The sequence below is a fragment of the Rhea pennata genome, chromosome 2 (genome assembly GCF_028389875.1).
Source record: "Rhea pennata isolate bPtePen1 chromosome 2, bPtePen1.pri, whole genome shotgun sequence".
Lineage (NCBI taxonomy): Eukaryota > Metazoa > Chordata > Aves > Rheiformes > Rheidae > Rhea > Rhea pennata.
The window spans coordinates 116,087,098-116,113,074 of NC_084664.1; the positions used below are offsets into that span (position 1 = coordinate 116,087,098).

The following is a 25,977-nucleotide window of genomic DNA, read 5'->3' on the forward strand; positions in this document are numbered from 1 at the left end:
TGGAAAAACAGCAAATCTTATTTTTTTAAATGAAACATGAGAAGTTTCATGGGAACCAGCTCAAAGTATACAATGCAAATATATATTTTAAATTATTATATTTTTAAATTCTGAAATTATACTAGTAGTAAACTAGAATTGAATATAAAGCAAAAACTATAGCTTTTAAGGCTGCAGAAATCATCATATTGTTATCTAATCTCTTCCCAGAAGTTATGAATTACAACTAAATCATTCCAACATAGACATAGGCTGAAATTCTGTATCAGAAGCATGTCCAACTTCATTTGGCAACCCTTCGTCAAGAAAGAAGCTGAATATAATTGGATGACTATTTGAAGTGCTTCATTATTTATGTAGGAAGGCTAGGTAAAAAAAGTGTTTTATAGTCCCCAGACACTTGAGGGTGTGTGTTATTGGGAAATAACCAATTAGGAATGTTGACAGCACTTTGTCTTTAGGATCATCAAGGCCAACAATACACCTGGGCGTCTATCACTGCGCAAAAGCACACACCCACTGCCTACCAGCTCAGTTTACTTAAGCAAACTTTTCACCAAAGGAAGTGGAAGAGACCCAGAAGGATGCATATTTCACAGCACTCTTTGATTTCACAATATTTTTTCTTCATTCTTCCCTTTGCTGCTATGCTCCAAAAAACTCATCTTTCAATGGCATTTCTGAATTATTGGTTACTACCGATTACTGCTTTGAAACAAATCTGATTATTTCTTTTCTGTTTTATTGCATATAATCTTCCAAACAACAACATCCTTATTATCTGTAGCAAAGAAAGACTGACAGTCAAAGATGCCAACCACAAAAATGCCACTACACAATTAAGTAAATACTACAAACTTAGAACAATAGAAATCAAGTCTTCCTTTCATGCTAGTCTAAGAAAAACAAAATTCATTAATACAAGACTATAAAAATATTTTTTTTAAAATTTAGAGTTTAAAAATTAATAATTGACACACTTAGAATTGGGGCAGGTTTAGCTCAGTTGGTTAGAGCGTGGTCCTGCTAATGCCAAGGCTGCGGGTTCAACCCCCATGTGGGCTATGCTGAGGGTTGGACTAGACAATCTCCAGAGGTCCCTTCCAACCTTACCATTCTATGATTCTATGAAATTCAGCACAAATTTAGCCCAAGGCAGTGCCCTCTAACACCTTGACAACCTGCCAAAGTAAGGCTAGAATACACTGACAGTTCACCAAACACTAATTTTTTTTCTTCTTCCTTTTTCTTTATAATTGGAATGAAAAAAAAAATCTGAAATAAAGTTTGCATTCAGATCAAAAGCAAAGCATTGCCATAGATGCTCAGTGGGGCTTTCACACACAGAAGTAACATTCAGACTTTTCCTGAACAATTTGTTTGCATCAAACATGTTAAATATGAAATCAATTTGTTATAAAAAGAAACAGCATTTTTCTTCTACAGCTCTCATTTTCTGGCTTGCATCCTATTCAGTCCATCCTGTGGCACAGTACTGCAGCATTTTCTCTGAGCTTCCCCACCTGCAACCTCACCCTCTCCCCTCGGTATCGCTGAGGTGATGATATTTTGATGAAATGTCACACATGGGCCCTCCAGATAATGGATTCAATGGGATACACTTAAAAGATCATTTTTCTCTTTTGTATTGACTGCTTGCACTGCTCTAAGACAGGAAGGGTTTTCATTTTTTATGTAAGCTCTAAGACCCTCAGGGCCCTCTAAACTGTTTAAAAGAAATCAATTTTTAGATGGTTGGAAGGAGTCTAGCAGACCTTAATGAGACTGGGTAGCCGTTTTGAACTCCTTCCCCTCGAACCTCCAACAAGTTTGGGCAAACTTAAAACTAGCTTTCAGCTGAGCCTCTCTGGCATGGAAGTGTCTCCTACTGTTTAGTATTTGTGGTTAGCATTCACATGGAACTGTAATTTATAGTATGCATATGGGAAATAAAATAAGAAAAAAAAACTTACAGAAGCAAAATAATCACTACTGCTGATGAAGATAAACAGCACTAGAGCTACTAAGCAAACCAGGACTTGGCACTTGCATAGCGGCAGGAAACCATTATCCCGTGACAAGGTTCTAATACACTGACATTGTTGCAATTACATCCAGGCAACCTAACAAAACAAATTCATTGTATGGCAGAAAATATTTCCAATTCAACATTGCAACATTTATTTTTTAATTATAGCACAAAGAATAGGGTTGGGGTGTGGAAGGACATAATCCATCATTTGCTCTGAAATGACACACTTATGGGAAATGTTACTACTATAACTTTCTATGCCACAGTAAGTAACTACAAGCAATTTCTTCAGCAAGGAACGCAAAGAGCTTGGGTGTGGTCTTGGGAGATGCCGCTTATCCCTCCATCTCCCTCCATGGCAGTGGGAACCAAAGGCAAGCCATATTTTGCTGTACTGGGACCTCAGCCACTCCTCCTGTTTCATATGCGCGTCTCACAGCCCATAGAGCTCTCTACCTGCGGCACTCCTCACATGAAAAGAGCTTTAACAGTTCGAAAATGGATTATGCAAGAACATAAATACAATTTTTAATTAAAATGAATGGTATTTTGATAGGTCATTTAAAGAACAATTATGTCTACCGTTTGACTGACAGCCAGGTCACATTTTAACCAGAAAACACCGTTGGGGTCTAGGATATAGAATGAATCTTTGTCTTTATAAATTGATGAACCATTAAAGTATACCCTCTTGCACTAAATATTGTTATGCTCAGCCATCTCATCTCAAGAAGAAAAACTGCATTTTTTTCTTATTCTCCTTTCATTTCTTCACAAACAGAAAGTTGTTTCATGGAAGCTATGAACTGCCAGCATTGCTTTCCTTCACCAAGTGCCTGTACTGCAAAATGCAGTGCTATGTAGAAATATAAAAGATAGGTCTTCAGTAATTAGCTTGGGTCCCAGATGCAGCACAGCTGAGTTAGCTGGAAGCAGGATAAACTAGTCCAGGTGGAGTGCTGCACCGAATTGCTTCAAGCAGCTGAGCTAGCCTACACAAACTGCACTGTCAAAGGACGAGGTGGGAAGGTGACCCTAAGACCACTGTTTTCCTAAAGGTGAAACTGTATAAAGTTTGTACAATGTCAGAAGAATTAGCTACAAGCTCAGCTTAGCTCCTTTCCAACTGTTACTGGAGCTCCTCTCCCCACCAAGGTTTGAGGCATGCAGAAAGTCATATCATACCCAAGCTTTAGGACAGGTGAAGATTTCGGTAGGGTGGCTTAGAAGATCAAGAAAATTGACCAACTGTTGTGTAGTGACAACTGGCCTAGAACACCTCCATAGATCAAAGCTAACCTACTGGCCCAAGCTAGAAGCAGTGTATTTTGTTTACTAATTCACAGTTTCCCTGAGAGAGATCAATATTGATGAGTCTGAGTATGCTTTCAACTGATGTTGCTAAGGTTGAAAGCATCATTTGAGCAAAATATGCTAGCTGACTAACTATATTCAAAGGAAACTTGCCATCAGCAGGAGCCAGACCACACAGGATATGTAGAGAGAAAGCAACAAGAAGCAATAACATACTTTGATCTGGTTAGGTAAGGTCACCTGTGACTTCCGTAAGCTCCATTTCTTCCAACAGAAATACAAAAATGTAGATGAAGAAAGAAATGAAGGCAAAGAAATGAGGGAGTTCAGATGACAAAAGCAAGCTCGATTCTCAGAGCAGAATGGAGACAGGAGAAACGTACTGGGCAGTAACTGGAGAGGCATTCTGAGAGTTGCAGACTGAGGGGAAGAAAGGCTGAGAATGAATGATACAGGAGAAATAAAGCTGATTAGATGACAGTTGTCTAGTCAAGACATGCCACATTCACATAAAATGCAAAGCAGTTAAGTTAGAGGACACTTTCATGTAACAGGAACTGATGCCATCCCCTCGGCCAGCACAAAGCATTTATGCGTTATCTGCATTAAGCAGAGTTCAGATAATCATTGGGTTCTAAGCAACTTTCCACCTTTCCTATGCAAGTTTTTTAAATATATTCCCAAATGGCAAACATACTTCTGTGTAAAACCCAGCCAGAAGGTTGATCATTACCAGAAAGCAGCAAGCCAGAAATTGGAATCTATATCCTAAAGCTCCAAACACACCCAATAGGTGGCCGGGTGTTGACAGCAAAACTGGAAGCCAAATGTTTACTTCTGCAATTACATTCATACTAGATGCCAATTTGCTTAGCAACTACATTGCAATTTATGAAAGACCAATGAAGTACAAACAATTTATGTGGGAGTAGGATCATATCCTAGTACTAAGACTCAGTTTCTTGAATGCAAAGACTGAGCAGAGCAAAAGGCAAAACAAAACGCTGCACCTTGAGACTGTGACGCAAATCTAGATCCAATCAGAAATGACCTGTGAAGAGAGTACTTCACCATCGAGCATGAAATTGCCCGCTCGGTTTCTAATGGCCTTATCCTTATCAGAGCAGCAAGAACCACAGGCTCAGCACTCCTTTTCTTCCTCAGTATTTTCTCAGCCAGTTAGAAAGAAAAACACTGTTTGAGTGCCTTCAAGCTGGTTTATGGAGCCATGGTCTTGGGTGAAAAAGCATATCTACTACAATCAACTGTTCATCACTGACAGATTTCCATTCACGGATGGATATCAAGCAGTCATTAAAATCAAATGATTTCTCAAAGTGCAGACCTTTCAGGCAAGCTACTGATACTCTCCCCTCTCACTGACAGGTTGATCCAACCCATACAATCCCACATAAACTTACTGGAAAAGGAATCTATTAACCATACTGACAATTACCACTATAGATTCTTTTTTTCCTCCCTCAAGAAGCATGTTTGCTGCTAAGAGGACTAAGAGTCTCATAGAAAAGAGCTGAAGCCTTTAGCTTTGCCACATGTAGAGATTTATTCCTCTGAATATTCCCATCCATGTCATGCTCATGTAACCAGTTATGCATGGTATCAGCCCCTGTGATAGGAGTCTGGTTCATCTATCTTCTATGTCTGCTTATGTGCAGAACGTACTCTGACAATTCACTATCTTGATTTCACTGCCATTTTATATTATATTTATATTCAAATATATTATATTTGAATGCAAAAGCATTTAATAGAAAGCCCTATTTCTAATCCTCCAAATAAGTAGTACACAAAAATGTTTTCACTGATACTTATAACAGGAAAGTATCAACTTGATGGCCCCTTTCAGTGATCACTCACTCTACCAGTTACTGACCACATGATATAAAAGTCAGACAATCTGATCATATTCACTAGTCAGTGGCCACAAGCAACACCCAAACTTACTGACCATGCAAGTTAACGGATATATTTCAGGACTAACACAGAAAATATTAACTTCTGCTGAGGTAACAATGTTCACCATATGTCAGCTGTCACTAATTGATGCAAACTGAGGTCAATAATATACACCTTGATTTCAGGATACACACCCAGAGATAAAACTAATCTGGGCATAGCCAGGACCAGAATATATGCCTTTGAGCTCTCTATTGATAAGTGTGTATTACAAAAGATTTATCCTCACAGTATTAGTTGCATAAATTCTCAGGATTCCTTGACACTGGAACAAAGAACATTACCCTACACTATTCTACATTTTTCCCTCCAAGTTTATATACGTGCATAGACCAATCAAAACAAAATATGGAACAGCACCCCCGGAGTCAGTGAGACAAGGTGATAGCACGGAAGTTTTGAACTATGTTGGACTAACTGTAATAAGCATGGTCCTTCTGGATCAGTGTTTTTTTTTTTTTTAAACTAATGTTACTGACGATACCAACATCATCAACTGTCTCTCTCTCAGTTACCGGCATCTATAATTATTTACACTTTGAGACAGTAATCTTTTACACTTTCAATCATCATCTCAAAGCATTTTACAAACTGCTTTTTTGTTAACCTTGTTAGGAAGTAACAAAAGCTCAAAGCTTTAACAGTTATCTTAGGTCAGTAACACAGCAAATGTTATTTCCCCTTCTCAAACCCCTTCCCTTGCCACAAGACCATGCAACAATCAAATGATGAAATATAAAAGGCGAATAACTAAACGCACAAACCAGAATAGGTAAGAAAGATTAAATTGAGCTTCTGCTATCCTCTTCTGCCTATTCCCCCCTGCTAGGAATGTTACGAAATCTTACAAAAGTGCCACCTAGACCACTCATGCTAACGCAGCAGACAATGCTAAAATACAATAATATTGAAAACACTCAAGGAAACTTGCTCTTTGAAATTAGCAACACTCAACATTTGTTCTCAAAAAATGAAGAACTACTTTAGTCTCTAACTACTGTACTACTACAGTATTTAAGAACTACTTCTTCATTAGATGTGAATGTTGCTTCTCTAGGAAAAAAAAATCACCAAATACTTCCACAAATAGAGATGTGTCTTTCAGGAAGTTTAATCGAGATACTGAGAATGGATGTCAGCAAAGATTTAACACCCATCCAGTTAGCATTTCCTTAAAAAGCAAAAAAAAAAAAAAAAAAAAAAAAGTTCCTTAGCTAGAAATCTTTTTTATTTTTTTTTAATAATATGCTTCACATGATTACAGTTTGAGAGGTACTATCCACACAGCCCAAGAAGGACTGTATCCTTAGCAATGCTGCAAAAGGTGTCCTATGCAAAGTGCAAAATAGCCCCATCACAACAGACCTCCTAACCAGCAGCCTCCAGCAAGCTGTTGCATCATGCAGAAGCAAGAAGTTAGGACCATGCGGGTGTCTTATTTGGAACCAGGGACAATCTTCAGAGAGAAACAGCCAAAGCTCTGAAACAGTTCTAACCTGTCTAACTCATAATATGTTCGTATCCTTGGAGGCCCATGTACGTAACCTATTAAGGAAATGGCTTGCTCCCAAACTGTCAGTAAAGTCCAAGGATTGTCTGAGAGTTCTATTAAATGATTTTGTACTCTTGATGGGGGAAAAAAAAACAAAACTAAACTAAACAACCCCCCCACACACATTTCACCAACCAAAAAAAAAAAAAAAAAAACTAACTGGATCCAAGTGTGTGAAATTTAATTTCCCTGAGGGCTGAGAGTAAAGATTGAGTAAGCAAACCGGGACATGAATGGATTGGTTCATATGAAAACCTGAAACAGCCTTGGGCAGAAATTTGGGAGTATTGTGAAACACTGTACAAGAAGAACCCATCTTCTTATGCAGGGAGTAACTCAAGATGGGAGATGCAACTATACCATTAGATACCCCTCAAAAGGTTCCAGAAGGCAACATAGGCTGTAATTAAATCTTCCCATTCTACGACAAGAATACAGAATGTGGCAATGCGATGCCATGGTATTGTGCAAATATTTGTACCAGATGACTTGGACAGCACTAATTAAAAGTCCAGATGCTTTGAACCTATGAGATAGATGACACTGCTGATATCAGAGATATCAGACAGCTGACGCTCATTTGACCAAAGTTAAACATATTCCCATTTAATTATGCCAGTCAGCCAAGGTGCTCCAAGTCTGGTGCACAATGACTTTTGGCAAATGTCAGACAGGCAGCATTAAGGTGCGAAACATAGGCATGCCAGTTCTATGTCAGGGTTTCACCCTAGTGAAAAATGATAGTGCTCTACAAAAAGAAGAAAAGGCTGTGCAGGTTTAGATATCAGAACTAACTGACCTGTGCTTTCTCTATTCATAATCATAAACTCTAAAACCTCAACTCACTTTCTGCAGACTCTCTTTGACCACAGGGAACAGTGGAAAAGCATGCATTTGCCTCAGCTCTCTGAAGAAAGGCCTCTTTAGCAGACCCTCAACTTGTATCTTTCCTTCCCTGGGAAAAAAAAAAACATTTTATGTCTGTCTGTTCTGGACTATGGCAAGCATTTTTGAAAATATTCACTCAAAAAACCAAAATAATAATAAAAAAATGTATGCTCAAATCTCTGAGAAGTAACTTCGTGCTACCAAATGTCATCCTGCAGACCTGGTCACTTAAAGTAAACCCTAGGTTGTCCAGATGAGGAGAACATAATCTGGTTTAAAACGGAACAAACTACAAAACCACAAGACTCCTCACAGAGCAGAAATAATATTGTTTGGTCCATTGACATGGACATAAGCATAATATGGACACAAGCATAACCAACGCTGTTGGCCGGCGCTTTAGAAACAGCAGGAACAATCTACGCACAAGTGATATATTCAAGGTCAGCAGTCTTGATGGAGAAATCTATACAAAAGTACATTTGACCCTCCCCAGGCATTTAAAGAAAAATATAATTTCTTTAAGGAGAGTGACTTTATATTAGGGCTTCTACATAGATATACTGATTCAAATCATCTTTTCATGAAGCTTGTGTCTGGCAAACTTATTATTCAGTTGGATGAGATCATGTCTGAGGCATGGTCTCACTGGTAGCTTGGGAGAACATGATGCTAGTTGACAAGACTTAATATTATGTGTGATCTTCCTTGTGAAACTAGCAAGTTCTCTCTGGCCTAGAATATAGCTGGGCTCATGCAAATTCTGTATCACTGATTTTTATTAGTTTTCTTTTTTTAACATTATTTCAGCTTCAGAACATAAAATTCCAGGAATACTCAGATCAAACTGTTAGACAAATGTTTTTTCTGTTGGATTATTCGACTGTATCAGCCTTTGGTCAAAACACAGGTAGGTTCTGGTTCCTTGGGTTCTTCAATCACAAAAGCATTTGGCAAAAGCCCTCAGCGATCTTCCTATAGCAAAGGGCAGAGACGCAGCATAAGCTGAAAGATGCTCATATAATCTCTTGGAAGAATGGATGAATACCTGACAGTAGGTGTTTACAAATCAAGTCACAAACCAGTGCTGGAGATTTAATAAAAAATAATAATGGAAAATGTGCCTGGTAGGCCATAAGTCTCTACCTGACGCCATTTAAGGAACCCTTTTTAAAGTACCCTCTCCTGTTCCTCCCATGTTGTCCAAGAAGGGAAAAATGGAGATGCATGAACCCAAAGTAGGAGGAAGAGTACCCTTGCTCCAACGTAAACACTGCTTTACTAGGATAGCTCTCCTCCACGCAGGCAAGTCACAGTGACTCCAGAGCTGCTGGTTTGGATATCACCCTTTCAATCTCTCAAAGAAAGATGACTCTGGTAGCTGGCCCACAGATTAAAGGTTCATTTTAGGCTTCTGGCCCTTAGACTACGTGTAATACAAGTTAGGAGTCTAATGACTTTCATGTCTCAACCTGTTAGATGCTGGAGCTTGCAACCTATGCCTTGACTCATTCCTGGAGCAGTGCTCTTTCAGGCCAGATAATCAGGACCTTACTTTTCATAGGCAATACTTCATATAATGGTAAAACTTAGGAGGCTTCAACTCACCCAAAGTTCTCTGCAAGACCCTGCTTCAATCTGGACCTTATTCATACATATGATACTGGGGGGGAGGGGGGGAGAAAAATCAAGCAATGTTGACTGGAAGCTTGAATTAGAATAACCCAGCATCAGCAAATTTAGACTTTAGATATCCTCTGACTAGGTCAGACTCTAAGAAGGAATATGTATTAAGGACCAAATACTACTGGATAGCATTTACCTTATAACACATACAAACAAATGTACATACTTAAAAAATTACTACAGTGGAAAAAAGTTAAGGTGCCACAGATGAAAAATGAACTATAATATTGTGATTGCCAGCTTATTGCCTCACACCATTGTCTTGACACCCAAACTGGTTTAGTAATTGCTCTTTTGAAGCTGCTAATGTTAAAAAAAAACAAAAAAAATCTAAAGATCTAGAAGTGGCTGGGAATTCCAGGTTCTAACAGCTACACTGGCATTATGCTCTCATCAAAGGGGTCAAAAGACACTTACTGTCAGAACCGAAACACAAACGCATATCAGAATGACTTGAAACCTATAACTTAGGATTGGGGGGTAAATTACGTTTGAAGAGCTTTGAAATGTTTAATTTATTAAACTAGCTTTGACACTACAGGCATAGCTTTCACTTTAAAGTGTTACAATAGCTCAACTGAAAGCAGAATATATCAAACAAACTCCACTGCTACCATACACACTTATGAAAAGATATTTTAGTTTCTTCACTTAAAAAAAATAATACACTCTCCCAGTGAATTTAACATGAGAACAGAAACTACATGTATTAAAAGCAACAGTTTCTCATGCCGCACTGCAAGAAGGCACCCAACATCAGGGAGACATTTTACTACAGTTTCAGACACAACCAGCCATCACTACAGCTACTGAGAAATGCTACGTAATCACAACTCCTGGTAGTTGAACACAAACAGTTCCTAGGAAAAATTCCTAAAAGTGACAGATTCAGTTTTTGAAGAACAATTCAAGTTTTTCCAGACATTGCTTCAGTCTCTCCTGGCAGACCATCAGCTCTTACAGTTAGAAGCACTACTACAATCCTACGTAAAACTACGTAAGGAATGCTACAGAGGCAGTAATAGCAGTAAAATGTATGCATATAAAAAAATATATTTCATGAAGTGTATTTTGTACTTTTTGGAAAGGAAAGTTAGAGCTGTGGGATGCTAGAAACTCCCAAACTTGCCTCCTGCCTCTACCTTCTATCCCCCAACAAGAAAATTGCTGATCAAAACACGAGCTTACGTAGACAAAAGAAATTCATTAATAAATACTTCAATTGTGAATCATTGTTATTCAACTAACTCAAAAGAGTGGATAAAGGTGACACTGGAGAGTAGTCATGTAACAGGACAACACTTGATTGGGGGAACTGTCTAGCTCTTGACAGAGAAAGAGAAGCTTGTGTTGCAATAAAAAGTACTTATGAACTGAACCACTTAACTGTGGTTCATATAGACTGAGAAGATGCCACCCAGACAAACTGTATTACAGAAAACAACCTGAAGATTTCTATTTTAAGATGCTCTTCAAGTTTTAGGAAGGAGTGACTTAATTTCTTTAGCACCCAGCTAGTTACAAGAATTAAAATACCTAACATTCTTATTGTAGAGGATGATATCATCTGAATCCTTCACAAAATCATCAGTAAAGAGAAAGGATCCCAGTGCTATTAAGAATCACAATGTCGGTAAGTGCCTATGGCCAAAGATCCAATAGATTAGACCCCTCCTCTCTCACTAATCCCCCATGCACCAACCCAGCTTTGGAGGAAATGAGACCTGGTCTCACCTCTCTGATGAAGGACGCATGTCAAGGTAGCAGCAGGAACCCTCTGGGTTCTCCTTCCCCATGAACCCATAGCTTTATGCTGCTTACCCTAGGCAGAGTTTCTTTTCTGCTCCAGCATTGAAGAGGAGAGAGAAAGGAATACAAACGACTGGGAAGAAAGGGGAGTTTCATCTTAATTTCCTCCTCCAACCGAATGCTGGAGTGGGAAGACCATGAAGGTAGCACTGTCTTCCCTCTAAAACAGGATCAGGCAGTGAAGAACAGGGTATAAGAATAACATTGTGATACAGTCAATATCTAATACATGATAGCTAAGTCATTTAGAAATACAGTACCACTACAATGTCTATCTGTAATCACAGCCATGAAATATTCACTCATTACATGTTCAATGTGTTTTTTTTAAAGATTCTTTTTAGAAAAGTTTAACTGCTTACTACCAATAACCTACCAGAATCACCAGTGTTTCACCTAGAAGATATATGAAGTGAGAATTAAGAGTCTAATTATTTAAAAGGTCCCAAGTTTCTATAAAAAGCATTTAGTACTGTTCTGTATTTTGTTGTATACAACCATGCCTTTATCTCTACTGATACAGCTGAGATTACACACTGATAATGCAGGAAAGCAGTTATTGCTCCAAAAACAACACCACCAGAAACTCCCAGACTTCCACCTTTGGGCTTAAATGCAGGATCTGTATAGTTTTTGAATGTAATAAACTGCAAAATGGGTGCCCAGGCATAAAACAAGAATTCTATGTAACAGAAAGAAAGTATTATCATTGACTTCACTTTTAGCACATAAACACAGGGATTTATAGAGGTCTGAAATGCAGTGAAGGAGGGAAAGAAAAGTCAGTCTCTAACCTCCTACCAATACAGAAACCTAGCTGAATTTTGAAACAAAATGAATTAAGTTTAACATTTGGAGAGCGCCTTGGACAGGATGTCCAAGGACAAAATTGAAGAACAGGAGTTGCCGAAGACATGCAGAACAATCTTTTTAAAGTTACCTGGAATCAGGATATTTTGTAAGCGTGGCCAGGCTGCTGGTATACATGTGCCCACCCACATCAATGTGAACTGGTGCGTTGGATTTTGTGAGCTGTGCTGGAGTGGGGATGCCTTGATTGTTCAATGGAGATGCAGGGGATCTAGTGATCAGAGGTCTTGACATATTGGGCCGACTGTCCTGTGAAGAGATAGACCGCGGGTTAATGATCTCCTTAACAACCCCGCAGAAACCCCCAGTCTAGAGTCAACAGCACTGCCTCACAGTCTCAGCTTACGATTTTCATCTTAATAAAGTGCAGACAAATATTTGGCAATTTTAAAGTCAATCCAGCTTTAAACCTGTTAACTGGCTACGTTTTAAATAGGTAAAGTAGGGCAAAATGCAATGATATGACCCACAACATAGAAAACAAGTTCAATAAAACAAGTTGTTCCTGAACGCTGCTTACGACAGACAATCCATACACACCACCCTCCTGTTCTCACATTTAAGAGCTGATAAAGGCTCTGAAAAAATCTTACTAGCTGTAGACAGAAAGACTGCGAAAAATACTATTTTCTTTCATTAAAAACCACAGGCAGAATTTATGTTTCTTCCCAAGCCCTCCTTCATTGCTACACAGCCAGAACAGAAATACAAACCCGTAACTCCTCCATTCTGCACACGCTTCGCTCGGTTTTCCAATTCACATATCACGAAAATAGAAGCAGAAACACCTGGACTAGTCAACTGTTCATGTACTGCGGCACACTGGACATCGACAGCCTTTGAGAAAGACATTTTCCATTTAAAAATTATACGTCTCACAGCAAACGGCCCCACATAGGCTGCAGGTCGGAGCGACTCCCCGAAGAAAGCGAGCTCCGAAAGCGACCCGGCAGCGGACGCTTGCCGATGAAACCAACTTTTGGTCGCAAAGGCAGAGACGGGACGCCGGGGAGCAGCGCGCGCACGGGCTGCGCGCAGGCAGGGTGGAGCCCCGCAAAGCGATTTGCCGGAGCCGGCAAGGCAGGCTGAATTCAAACTCTGAGATTAAAATAGAAACCTGCTCACGAGCGGCTTGGAGACGACCGCGCTTTCGACTGCGGGAACGCTCTGCGCACGGCGGAAACTTCTAAAGGCGGCCCGAGAACTAAAAGCCCTTGCAAATCACTAAGTTTTACATTTAAAAGGTAAGCAAAGCAGCAAGAAGTCAGATACTCTTCATCCCAACACCCGCTTTGTTCTTTCCACATGTCTTTTAGCTAGGAAAGGTACAGGACTCTGCAAACACCTCGGCAGAGCTTGCTATTAAACCTGGGAGAAGCAGAGAAGAACATGGTTGTGTGCGGGAATTACCGGCTGCTCCCATTAGTCAAGTCCTTCGGTGTTTAAAACAATCATTTATACATTTTTCATGGCTGTTAAAGATTCAAACTATAAAGGCAACATGAGCCAGGTAAGTGTCTAACTGAAATGATTTACAGGCCAATGTTGCACAATAAACCCAAGTAGTATGTAACAAAAGGCACCTATAAGCCACAAGGTACTTAACTGACTGACTTTCATACACAAATGTAAGTTTAAGTCAAATACTAAAAAAAACTTAAGAGATGAAGTAAAAAACCTAGCTGAGATGCTGGGGAGAGTTTAGTTTGGTTTTTTTTCGCCCTCTGTTTCTTTATAAGTACAAGTTAATATAAGTTTTCAGAAATACCACTCATAATTACTACAATTGCTTGAGGAGGTGCCTGCAGCATGATGAAGACAAGTCCAGGCAAAATAAGGTATACATGCTATGCAAAACTAATGTCTGCTATAAATTCTATGTGGTACAACCACCACCCAAGATGCTACTGATCTGCAGGATGATATTTAACAAAATAATGAAAAAAATTAAAAGTAACAACTGAAAAAATGAAAATAAGACTGCAAGAGAAGATACAAACTGGGTCTTTTTTTTAAAAAAAAAAATAAAAAAAAACCCTCTTGATGAATAACAACAGGAAAGCAGCCTGTGGGCAAAGGAACACGTTTCAGTGCCTAAAAGCAGTCAGACAATTTTAAATCAACAAAGAAGGCTGAGACTAAAACAAAAAACAAATTCTGTAACTTGTGTGAAATAGTCAACATTACCTCCCTTATGAGGATCTTTTTTTGTCAGAAAAACACAACCCTGTTGCAATTTAGCACACTGCAGCACCACGGAGTCTGTAATAGTTTTTCAATTGGACACATCTACTGTATATCCTGCCTCAGGCTGCTCAGGAGAAAATGAACAGATTTGCAGGGTTAATATTGTAGTTAGGCTGGGACCTCATTCAGCATAGCTATGATAGTGCAGGATGTATGAAATGGTAGAAAAATGTAGAGTATAAACATTACTGCAAGGAAGGGAGATAGGCTGAAGAACTGTAGCCATTTTATAAGGAAAAACAAACAAAACAAAACAAAAAAAAACAACAAAAAAGTTAAACTGGTTTCCAAAGTGAGATGTAATCCAGCTGCCATTTACACAGAGCCTTTATCTACTGAAACTCCCAGGAATAAAAAATACACTCTATAATAAAACCTTTGCTATCTTGTTTCACCCTCCTTCTTTTCAACATTCTCCCTTCCAAGTTACCTGAATTTACTATGCCTCAAGAAAAAGCACTTATATGCTCAATGTTTAGATATTAAATACAATAACACTAACCTTACTCCAACTTAGCTCACAAAGCACATTCCCCTGGATATAACGCTTTCACTGTTTTGGAGACCACACGAAAATTAGGCAACGGCATCAACTGCAGTTGTCCTGGAGAAATTAAATCAGAAATGGAATTCAGAGAATCGAGTGCTTCTTGTACATGGTGCAACTCACTACCACAACACAGAAGTGAAAGCGTAGTTCATCAGTGGACCCAGAATGAGAGACTATTTTGACACTTGTTTAACAGGTCGGAGTTAAATTGTTGTATTAGTTGAATTATGGAAGAGGTAATAGCAGGCAAAAACAATTTCTCAAGAAATTCACGGATTGCATTGCTTACTACAGTTTAAAGAAGTGAACAGGTTTACAGAAAAATGGTTAGAACAAGGCACTGTACAGTTTCATTGGATTTGGACAGCATTTCTCCATAACAAGCATTTTGGCACCACAATTAAGTTTCCAGAAACCTACGGTGATTACAAATAGAAACAACAACAGGAGGAGAAAAGGGAATCTCAGAAACTAAGTTTAATGGAATCCAATGGATCTTGAGCTGTTCACACCAGCTGATGGCAAAAGAATCAAAATGCTCTTCAGAAGCCTGTCTTGATATGTTTGGTCTCATATAGGTCTCTTGCACACAGGAAGGGGTTATATGTAGTTCAAACACAGCTGTTGTCACACGGGACGTCACAGATACTGCGTTCTGCTTCAGGAACCACACCAAGTTCATTCATGAGTGAGGCACAAAGCACAGCTGAATAGCACGTGCAGGCTGCTTGGGCAGCAACCTTCCCAATCTGTATTAACAGTTCATTTTTCACTTGATACCTTTCTTTACAAATATTTCAGTATTTATCCTATTAAAAATTAAATAAGAGCAGGAATTCCCGGGTTTTACATCATTTCCTCTTGTCTGAAAAGCTTAGCATACCCTCAACATTAATCCTCAAAGATTTTTTTCTGACCACTTCTCCAAATAAGGAGTTCCGATTTCAAAACTCGAATGATATTATTACAGTAACAAAATACTCAGAAGCGCTACTAAAATTTGTGCTAAGCAAGTTAAAGACAAATTAATTCCAAAGTATTCACTCCATATGAGACATTTCAGTTTTGATTCAGCACAAGAACTATGCTCTATTAAAAAAAAAAAAAAAAAAAAAAAAAGTTCTTCCACTTTCTTGCTGACAGGAGTCTTTCAACAACAAGGAGTCAACAGGCCCATGTCTTTTGAGCACACCTAATCTGCTCTCATTTTTTTCTTTAGTAAGCCTTTCTACAAACCCAACAGAAGCAAACAAAGCCCTTCCCAAAACTTCTCCTTGGGACTTACAGACATCCTTGGGATTGAAAAGTCTTTCTGCAAGAAGCAAAAAAAAAGCTCAGAGAAAAGCTCTCAGATCACTTCTCTTTTCTCTACCTTTTCTTCTATTCTACTCCCTTAGCATCTCAACTCAAGAATATAAAGAATGAGCCTTTACACCTGGGCTAAAAAATGCACTGACTGGAGGGCTGGAAAGCACACTGATGCAACTGGTCTACCAAAGAGCAACCTAGGGACCATGCCAATCTTCCGGTGCAAGTGGGAGAAACTCCAGAGAGCTGAAGAACAATTACAACATGCTGGTAAATGTGTACATCCAAGGAGATAGTAAGCTTCCTCTTGTCTGCCCACCCCCCCATCTCCTCAAATGTTAGGCTACTACTATTAGAAGTGGTTTCAGAAGCATTATTTACACTCTGTGGTCTTGAGTAAAGTCATGCCAGTTCCCTTCTTAAAAGTCAGAAACCTTGCCAAATACATACCACTACAATACAACTGAGCTCACTTACTGGAGGACAGACTTCCCAACACAAAACATACACTTGACTCACAGGATAGGGAGGATCATTTTAGTTTGCAGGCTAAGGTCTTACTGGCTAGGGTTACTATATCAGATACTCCACATAAGTCAACCTAGCTCAAGCAGGTGTGTATACACTCTTCAATACACTGTAGCCTCTGTATTCAAACTCTTGGATTAATGGATGTTCTGTATCTCAGTTCGAAAACCTGCAGAGATGCCCAACTTAGCTAACAGACCCTTCAATTACCAGAGCAGAAAAATCCAAGGTACATCTGTCTCTAAAGACTCAAGGAATTATGAAATGAGGACAAACTTATCTCACTCAACCTGGACATCAGAAAGGATAATAATGTAAAAGCTTATTGCAATGAATCAGATTAAAAAAGAGATGATGGATATAGACTAATGATGGAAAGCCACAAATAGTGTTTCACTTCACAAAAACTTGGTGCCCAGAAACAACTTGAAGTGGCAACAGCAGTCAACATATTCATGTCAACCTCTGGTAGAAGAGTGCTCTCTGGAAATATGCAACTTACTTGATGAAAAACAAATTCCATATGTGAAAAGTTTCAGAAGTTTAAGAAAAATACCCATTCCTTCAGTACAAAGTAGAAACTGTTAAAATGTCATGGATCCTGAGCCTGAAATACAGACTGATGCTTAGGGATACCCATGGGGATGAGGGAATCCAGGTTCAAGTCCCTCATCCAAACCAGGAATAGGATGGCATTCTCAGATTCAATTCCTGCAAGTGTCCTCACTTTTTCAAAATATTTCTTTAAAGATTTTTAATCTTGATCATTGCTTACTAAAATGCTTAAGTAACCAACCCCCTTTTTTGATTCAGCAAAAAGTCAGTACAACAAAAAGAGGCTGAAGAAAGTATTTATTCAGTGTAAACAATATTAGTACAGAACACCACCTTTGGAAGGAGGAACAAGCATGCAGAGATAGAGCTATGCATACAGCAAGCCCAGATGCTCGTTCTGTTGGAAGGGAAAACCCAACTCCAGGCACCTCTACCCAGTGGAAACTTCCTCAGACAGCAGTGTCTGGCTATGGCCATAAATGACATTAGGATGAAGGCACCAGGGTGAGCTGGGCCCCCAGAGTCTCACAAGGTCTTCAAAGACAGCTTCCTGTCAACAACAGTACGGAGCATGTGAGCTGCATTTCATCCTACTAAAGTGCACACGTGCCATCAGTGCCTTCTCTTCCTTTACATCTCCACTCTCCAAACCAAAAGGAACAAGTCTTAGATATGGTCAGAAGCTGTTATATGAGTGTATTCATGTCAATTATTCTGCTTCTTCACTCTTATACTGATGGCTCTGAGATGGTTGGGCTGTACTGCTGCCACTGGATCTGCAAAACAACAAAATGCATTATTTTTCCCAGTAAAAAGCTTGCTACACTGTAACATTTTGTCCTTCATCAATATAATCCAAGTGCTCTTTCCCTTGCTGCTGCTGAGATTTAGGACTGCTGACTCAGAAAATCAAGAATTACATTTATTAAGCACAACTCCAAAACAGTTTAAGTGCTGTGTGAGGAACAAGCCTAAAAACATCAAATGCAATTTAATGTCACAGTAAACACAGATACTTGCTCCCCTGAGACTGAGCAGTAGTACTAGAAGTATTAATTTAGATACTTTAGACCTCTGAAGGAAAGATTTAGCATCTTGAATGTCTGTCAGGATCTTGATAGAGGGTCAGATTATTCCATACAAGGTAGTTAAATACAACGGAGAGCTTGAGAAGTTCAAAAGGTTTCCTGAGACGCTGAAGTACTTCAGTGTAGCCGAAATTTGACTGCTCTACCAACTACTCTCTCCCACCACTGCTCCTGTGTTTGTAGTACTCAGTAAATTTACAGAAACACATGCAACGAAATATTTTAGGAAGGTGGGTGCCAGGTGACTGCCTGAGAAAAGGGACAGAAATACCCAGAGGTCATCACACCCAGCAAGTAAGGTACAGGCCATCAAAATAAAAATATTATATAACTTTTCCTGAAGGCACTAGAAAGACTTTAGAACTGCATCTCCCTGTCTTTATGTCACGCAATAGCCCAAATATAGACTGAGCCTACAAAGGTGATGGTGAACCTTGGTGCACTGGGCTGGCTACAACGTAGTAACTGAAGTGCTTACCTGTCAAGACTGTATTAAGTGGTCCTTCCTCCTGCTCCCGAAGGTGCTGGCCCTGGGGTGAAGCACTGAATCTGACCCTTGCAGAAGGGGATGCCTCCGTCCACATCTGATATGCTGGCTGCTCACAGCCTTCTCCAGGGGATCCATACACTTGGGTACTCAGTGCCTTAAGTGCCAAGGAGGATCTGTTGCACCTTCTTGGCATGACAAGCCTTAGCTGGGATTTCAGAGCAGATCAGGATCTAGAATAAATGCTACAAGTGCAGAGAACCAAATGCAAGGCAATGGTCCACAGGAAGCAAAGTATTTATGCTGGATGGAGAGAGCTGCCTACCTGGAGACTGATGACAGTTAAGGGTGACCCTGGACCAGAGTCCGCTGAAAATAGTTTGAAAATACCAGCCCCCAGATAGACAGCCAAGTCTATAGCACATTAACTCAAGCTTCAGCAGAACAGCTCTAACTATAACAGAAATTGCCCACTTAAGAGTTTAAAAACATCTGTAACTTAAGAGATTTAGGAGTAAGGGAAGGATCAAATGAGGAGCCATGCTAGTATCAATGCTGTTATGAAGGTAAGTCCAAAAAGGTCAAGTCTACAAAAACATCCTTTATCTTTCAAGTGCTTATATCAAGTGCTATTTTTCAAGATTCACTTAAGCCTTGGAACTGCAAACAGTTTAAATTCCCCCTCAAGATACCCTATAAATTCATACTTTTTAATGGAAGATTAGCTCAGCAAGCCCCTTACTTGTTTGGGTAAGCCTAAGCATAGCTAAGACCAGCCAAAATATCTGAATTCATTCAATTTAGGCCACACTTTTCTAAAATAAAATTCTGTTCTTCCACACTGCCTACCCATTTCTTGCTTCTCTACTTTGGTCAAGTAGGTGATAAATGTGGCTGGACTTGACTTAATCCCTCAAGCAGGAAATTCTGTATACATACAACTCACTGTGATATATATTACATATTATATATTACACACACACGTATATACATATATAACCTCCACATACAAGGTGGGGATCCAGCCCAGATTTCTCCACATGCATACACACTTCAGTTTCATAATGGAGTAGACTTCTAAGGCCTTCAGACTTGCTATTGATTTGATTCTTACTCAGGAAAAGCAGCAATTTAATTTACAAGCAGAACTGGATTTGAAAGTTGCTCTCAATTGCTACACAACACACAGCTGCCCACCTGACATTATAATCACAGGGTGATTACACCTCCCCAGTATGCATCAGTCAGAAACCTTCTGTAACCATGCTGGAGAGCACAGCATTTTGGTGCATGAAGACATGGGACCAAAGGTCAAGACACCTGCTGCGCAGTTTCTTGTGAGGCCTTATGAGAGGGAAGGGTTGGATACCTGTGATCTAAAGGCATTTGTTCCATGAGGAGCTTGCACAGGCTCCTACTCAAAGTGACAATAAAACTGATTTAGGAGTGACCAAAAGGAAGGTTACATCCCCAGCCTGAGCCTTCCCTAAGCACACACGTCAAGCCCAAAGTACTTCAATAAGCGCAAAGCCAGGCGCTCAGCCTTTATCCTCACAAATGGATGCTACCAGCTAGGATGCAAACTATTACAAGCTCGTAGCTGCCAACAGATCTCTCAGCCTCAGTGAAGACTGTAGTACTCTTAGAGTCCTCTTTTAAAAAAATAAGTGATAAGATGAGCAGTCCCTGGGAAAGATGCTGCAAGGCTCAAAGAGCTCTTAAGAGCCTGGCAGCCCTGCCTGCAACACTACAGCTGATACAAAAGTCTTCGTTTCTGCTGCCCTGACGACAGTTTTATTTGTTTTCCTTTAAAGCTGAAGAATAGGTCAACTCCTCTTTTCTCGCCTCTTCCAGACCTCAAGTAACAGAGACAGCATGAATTTACCTGTACCTCATATGAACGCAAGCACACACAGTTTCACCTTTTGGCAACGTATAGAGGTCACAGACCAGTTCTCCCTTGTAAGATATTTAATTCTTTCTGGTAAGCAGTAGCACCAATTCAAACATTTTGGACCATTTCATCCCCATCATAATGGCTGTGGCTTGCAAGTACTTTTGCAGATAACATACCTATGCACACAGGGAATTCATCCAGAGTCTATAGCACCTGCCTAAAAAGCAGCTGCTGCTTGGGCAGCAGCATAAGATAACTCTTCCTCCAGGTCCTGGGAACAGCCTTGCTTCCACTGCTGCCTCTGGAGCAGGGGTTGGAGGGGAAAAATGATCACCCAGCCTTCCTCTGCACCCGTGAGGACCAGCGCACACTGCCACACCAAGCCTAGCTGCAGATGTCTGATGGCTGGGAACAGATGAGGGAAAGAGTAGGGGAGGTATGAACATGGGAATCTATCTTCCAAAGCTGGACACCTTGTAGTTTAAAGTGAATATATTAATATCGTAATTTTTGCCAGAGGTCTGAATCAAATTATTCAAAGCATTGCTTTTTAGTCACTTTTAGCAGGCACTCTATTCTTATTTTGTAAGTCTTTACATGAAAAAAAAAAAAAACACTCCCTCCTGAATTTAAAAAGGAAAGAACTGCTGTTTGCCAGAACCATGTTGGTATATCTGAATGCAAAGCTAAGCAACTCCTTAAAGATGATGTCAAAATTTGAGGCAGGGGAAACACCAATTACAGTCTTGTAGGGAGTTTGCATTTTTTCCTATAATCATATGAGATGCTACATCAAAAAGCAAGCATTGCTAAAATCTGTTTTCTTTGCAAGTTAAGATTCTATCACTACATGAATAAAGATTAACACCATGAATTGCACTTGTATCTGAAGATTTTAGAGACCCAGAAAGAAAACTGCAGGCTTTAGTGGGACAATCAGAAGACTGTCATTAACTGCCAGAATTTGAGAAACTGACTTTTTAAACATTTGACCGACAAACTACACAAAAATAAGCCCATACTATCTTATTTAATTTACAGTACAGTTTGAATAGCACCTGCCCTTGGGTATGTTCCAGAAGAACATCTACCTCTTCACAAAGCAAGGCTTACACCCATTGTAAAACTTCCAGAGGCACATCAGATGTCTGTTCTCCCCCCAGCAATTTCACCCTTAGAAGTGGAAGGAACGCTGCCAGTTACAGCCTGTGCTGAGGGAACATGAGTTATAATTTTACCCTGGGAAAATTGCTGAACTGGGAGCTTCTGGTGTGGCATAGGTCTTGCCTTCGCAATCCAATAGTTCTTTTGATTCAGAGAGGCTTTGAAAGGGTGGTGATGAAAAACATAGCCTCTCCCTTTGAATCAGCCAGCTGCCTGCTTTCCTTAGCACTTTTAAAATTTGTTTTATTAATTTGCCTAGGAGGAAAAAGAAATACTGACCCATCTAAAGAAGAGATTTTTTTGGACACATTGACAGAATATTATCAACTTCAAACTGAACACGCAAACAATAAAGTTTCCGATAATCAAGAACTTTATCTGAAATCACTTCACTGGACTTTAGGAAAAGAACAAAGCAAAAACCTCTATCAGCTTTTCTTGCCACACAAAAATGCAAAAGGAATGGGATAAAAATATAAGGAATCAATAAAAATGTATATATGAAAAGCTGCAATACACAAAAGCTCTAAGCACTCTCCAGATGTTTCTGGCAGCAAAGAATAATAAAATAGTCTCAGACTGAATTGTAATTTTGAAGATACCGTGGCCACTTCATAATTATGAGATAGACAATAAAACAGACAGCTAGCTTCATCCACAACCCAACTGCAGCAAAAAAAGGCACAAAAGGGCTTTAAAAACCAAACATTAATAATTATGTAATTGAATATAAAAGATGTAAACAGAACTGTACTTTCGACAGTTACAATCAGACTTGTACAGAATTAGAAACACAGCATAAAACTGAAAGCTTAAGTTACACATCCTTCACGCTAAGAGTGATGCCATGCAATACTATAGGCAAGAGTGACCGATTTGGGGGATCCTTGCTCTGCTGCTGGATTTTCCTCCTCTCTCCCCACTTCCTCTCCCATCAGGTCACTGGTGTTGAACAGAGCAAAGCAGCAACACCAGCCCTCAAAAACGATCACCTACTGCAAACCAGCCAGAGACGGCCAAGAGGGAGGACAGCACAAAGAAATAGTTAAAAAACCCCACCAAACTTACTGAAACGACTGGCTTTTTAGAAGTCCTTGGGAACACGGGCTGCAATAAAGTGTTTGCTCAGCTCTAAAGTGAGCCTATACATTTCCGAGGTTGGTTAGAACTTTTTCCTTCTCCTCTTGTAATTCTCATTAAAATCATCAGCCTACGTATTTCATAACGAGCAACAGAATGAAAAAGTCCAAACGCAACCACGAGCAAAATCTTATTTATCATTAGCTATTTCAAAACGCACACAGGTTACTTAACACCTAAGGACACACAGTGTAACAACATGCAGGTGCCTAGTGCTATGGAACAGGAACCAGGCTTGCGCTAAAAATACGCGTCGGAGGGGTCAGGCAATAACGGAGGCCCCCCCGGAGAGCTCCCCAAGCGGGCTACGCATGCACCACACGAGGTGCAGGAGCCGTGCTCAAAACCACGAGCAACCCAGATACCTGCCTACCCCTCACCCCCTACTACGATCTGATGGTTTAGGGATTTTAAGTCCCTCCAAGGAATATGTATGCTTTTCGGTAGCTGAGAGGAAGGGGGTGATGTCCTGAATTAAGCTACATACAGCCATGATTCAATTCAAAAGGCTCTTTAATGCAGTAACACAATGCAAGATTTTTAGTTTAGTTCTCTTCTATTTTTCTGAGGTTTTCTTAAGCCCTGAGAACATACTTTGGGGATGAAGGGAGAAAAAGGAATGGTGCACACATGACTATTGGGGTCAAGCAGCAATTCTTCTGGTTAGCACAAAGGGCAGGATTTGAGGGAAGGAGAACACAGGATTCTGCTCTGGAAGGCAAGAAGTGTGCTTGGCAAGATGACGACCATATGGCATATGAACAAAGCATATTTTAGATTTGGTTCATTTGATTCCATTATGTGTAAAAGATACCTCAGGATCCAAGGCTAAGAAAATACAATTTTGATTATTATTGTTTTCAGACCTGTGGGGATTTCTCTGAGTAGTCATTGCAGCCTGTATGATAAACACATCCATTTGGCAGCTAATTTTAGCACTTCTGCCCACAAGGGTGGATTAACCACAGATCTGTATAACCATGTGCTCTATACTACCAGAAGCCATTGCAGCCACCATGAACCTCCAACCTCATGAAGCAGCAACCAGCTAACTAGTTTTAGACAGAATGACCTTTCCTAACTAGCTCTGTAAGCTTAGTTTTATATTTAGAAGTTCACATCAAAAGATCACATATACCCCTCAGAACACTGGACAAAAATCTCACAGTATTTTTTAGAGTTCACGTCTTGCTTCTATGCCCAGTTTTGTGCTTCTCTATTTTTTATTTTTTTAAAACAACATATGAAGCATCAGCATTTGGAAAACAAAAGGATCTGAAAATGTTTAAAGAAGCAGAAAAGGCTGTGTAACTCATCAAGAAGTACCCATCTTACTTTTCCTAGCTATTTGCTTTTATTGCATCCAATGTACAACACATTTCAATAAAATTAAAAAGCAAGAAATAAAGCCACATTAAGATAAACTCATACTAAATAGAGCTGCATTATGATACAAAAGCCAACAATAGAGAGGAATCACGATTAGATGATTCCAAGAGACAGCTCAAACTAAAAAAGAGGAAACAGGCAGCTTCATCAAAAAAATGAAAGCCAAACTTAAAACAACTTTGTATATTTTAAGCCAGATAAGTTAGACAGCCCAGGACACACACAGTTATGTGTTGGAGCTGGACTGGCTCCAATGTGGTAAGAATTAGGAGTCAAATTTCCTCTTTTGGCAGACTCTTCCATAACAGTCCTCTTGGAGAAGCTGGCCACTGTCAATTCAACTAACAACGGAGCCAGCAAGCCTCCTCATTCTCATTCAAAATAATGCGTTAGGAAAATTTCTATAGGAAGGAGGAAAAAGAAATACACTGCCTTGCTAAAGCTACAGAAGTCTGAGTATCCAAAGTAGTATGACCAAATCACGCTACTACCAGCAAACATCCTCTATAAGGAGTTTAGGTCCAAAAATGGACAACTCTGAACTACATCGGGCTTCTGCAATGGGAGAGGGTGGGGGGGACACAGGGGTAGACCACACGCTTTACCAAAGGATCTAGACCACAGGATCTGAGAGTACTTAAAAGGAATAGTTTTAATATCTAATAATTACATGCTGAGAAGATACAGGAATTTAGGATCTGGTATTAAAATGTAATCAGTTAATACAGCAAAAACAGTTTTATTTCTAAGGATAAAAATGAGTAAAAATTGTTGCTGTACAAAGTATCTGAACAGAACGTTGCCTAATATCTAACTGAAAAAAAGAAAGGGAAGATTTTAAGGCCACATTTCTTGTTTATAAACAATAGACTAGGGGAGACACTTTTTCCCCTAGGCACAGGAGGGAACCCAACATTGCTTCTTGTGAACAGTGCTCCCACAGGGGCTGGAGGCGTGAAGCAACTCTTCTACACAAAAGTCTCCTTAAACAACTGACAAAACGAAGCGTTACAGGGACATAACAGCATCACCTACCCTACACCTGTCTATCTCTAAAAACAAACCAGGCTCTAGCATACCAAAATCTGGATTACAGTTCTGCGGAATGATTTTCTCCTCCTCCTCCTCCTCCTCCCAGTTGAGGTAGGCTTGAAATTGTGGTTTTCTGAAACACACAACCAGATTCCCACATCATCACATTATGCTCCGAGAACGAGGTGGGGTGGGATACAGCTTCAAAAGAAGGCATTCATGGTTCAACGCTATACAGGGTGGCACAAGCCCTCTCCTCCAGCTGATTCTGTTATCATCGCCTATCAGTGCTCTTAAATGCTGAGAAACAGAGAAACAGATTTATTTTTTTTCTCCTCTAAACTGCAAGAATTGGAAAGATGCACTAAAGAGTGCTCAAACACAAGGAGTTTTGCCATAGTAGTATTCCCAGTTATAGTTAGGGATGCGTGTGCCACAGAAAAATGGGAGAAAGTGCCTGGTAT

The 25,977-nt window shown here is 39.8% G+C and overlaps 1 protein-coding gene across 4 annotated transcripts in view; it reads right to left on the reverse strand.

The window, feature by feature from the left end:
* KCTD1 (potassium channel tetramerization domain containing 1) overlaps nucleotides 1-25,977 on the reverse strand; it is a 105,194-nt gene that overhangs the window by 24,609 nt on the left and 54,608 nt on the right. For 3 of the 4 annotated variants that reach the window (XM_062568147.1, XM_062568148.1, XM_062568144.1), the window contains exon 2: nucleotides 12,199-12,377. In XM_062568147.1, coding sequence (XP_062424131.1) covers nucleotides 12,199-12,377 — 179 coding nt within the window. Of the gene's footprint in view, nucleotides 1-12,198; nucleotides 12,378-12,841; nucleotides 12,872-25,977 lie in introns of those variants that run through there. The other variant, XM_062568145.1, reaches the window with a different exon arrangement.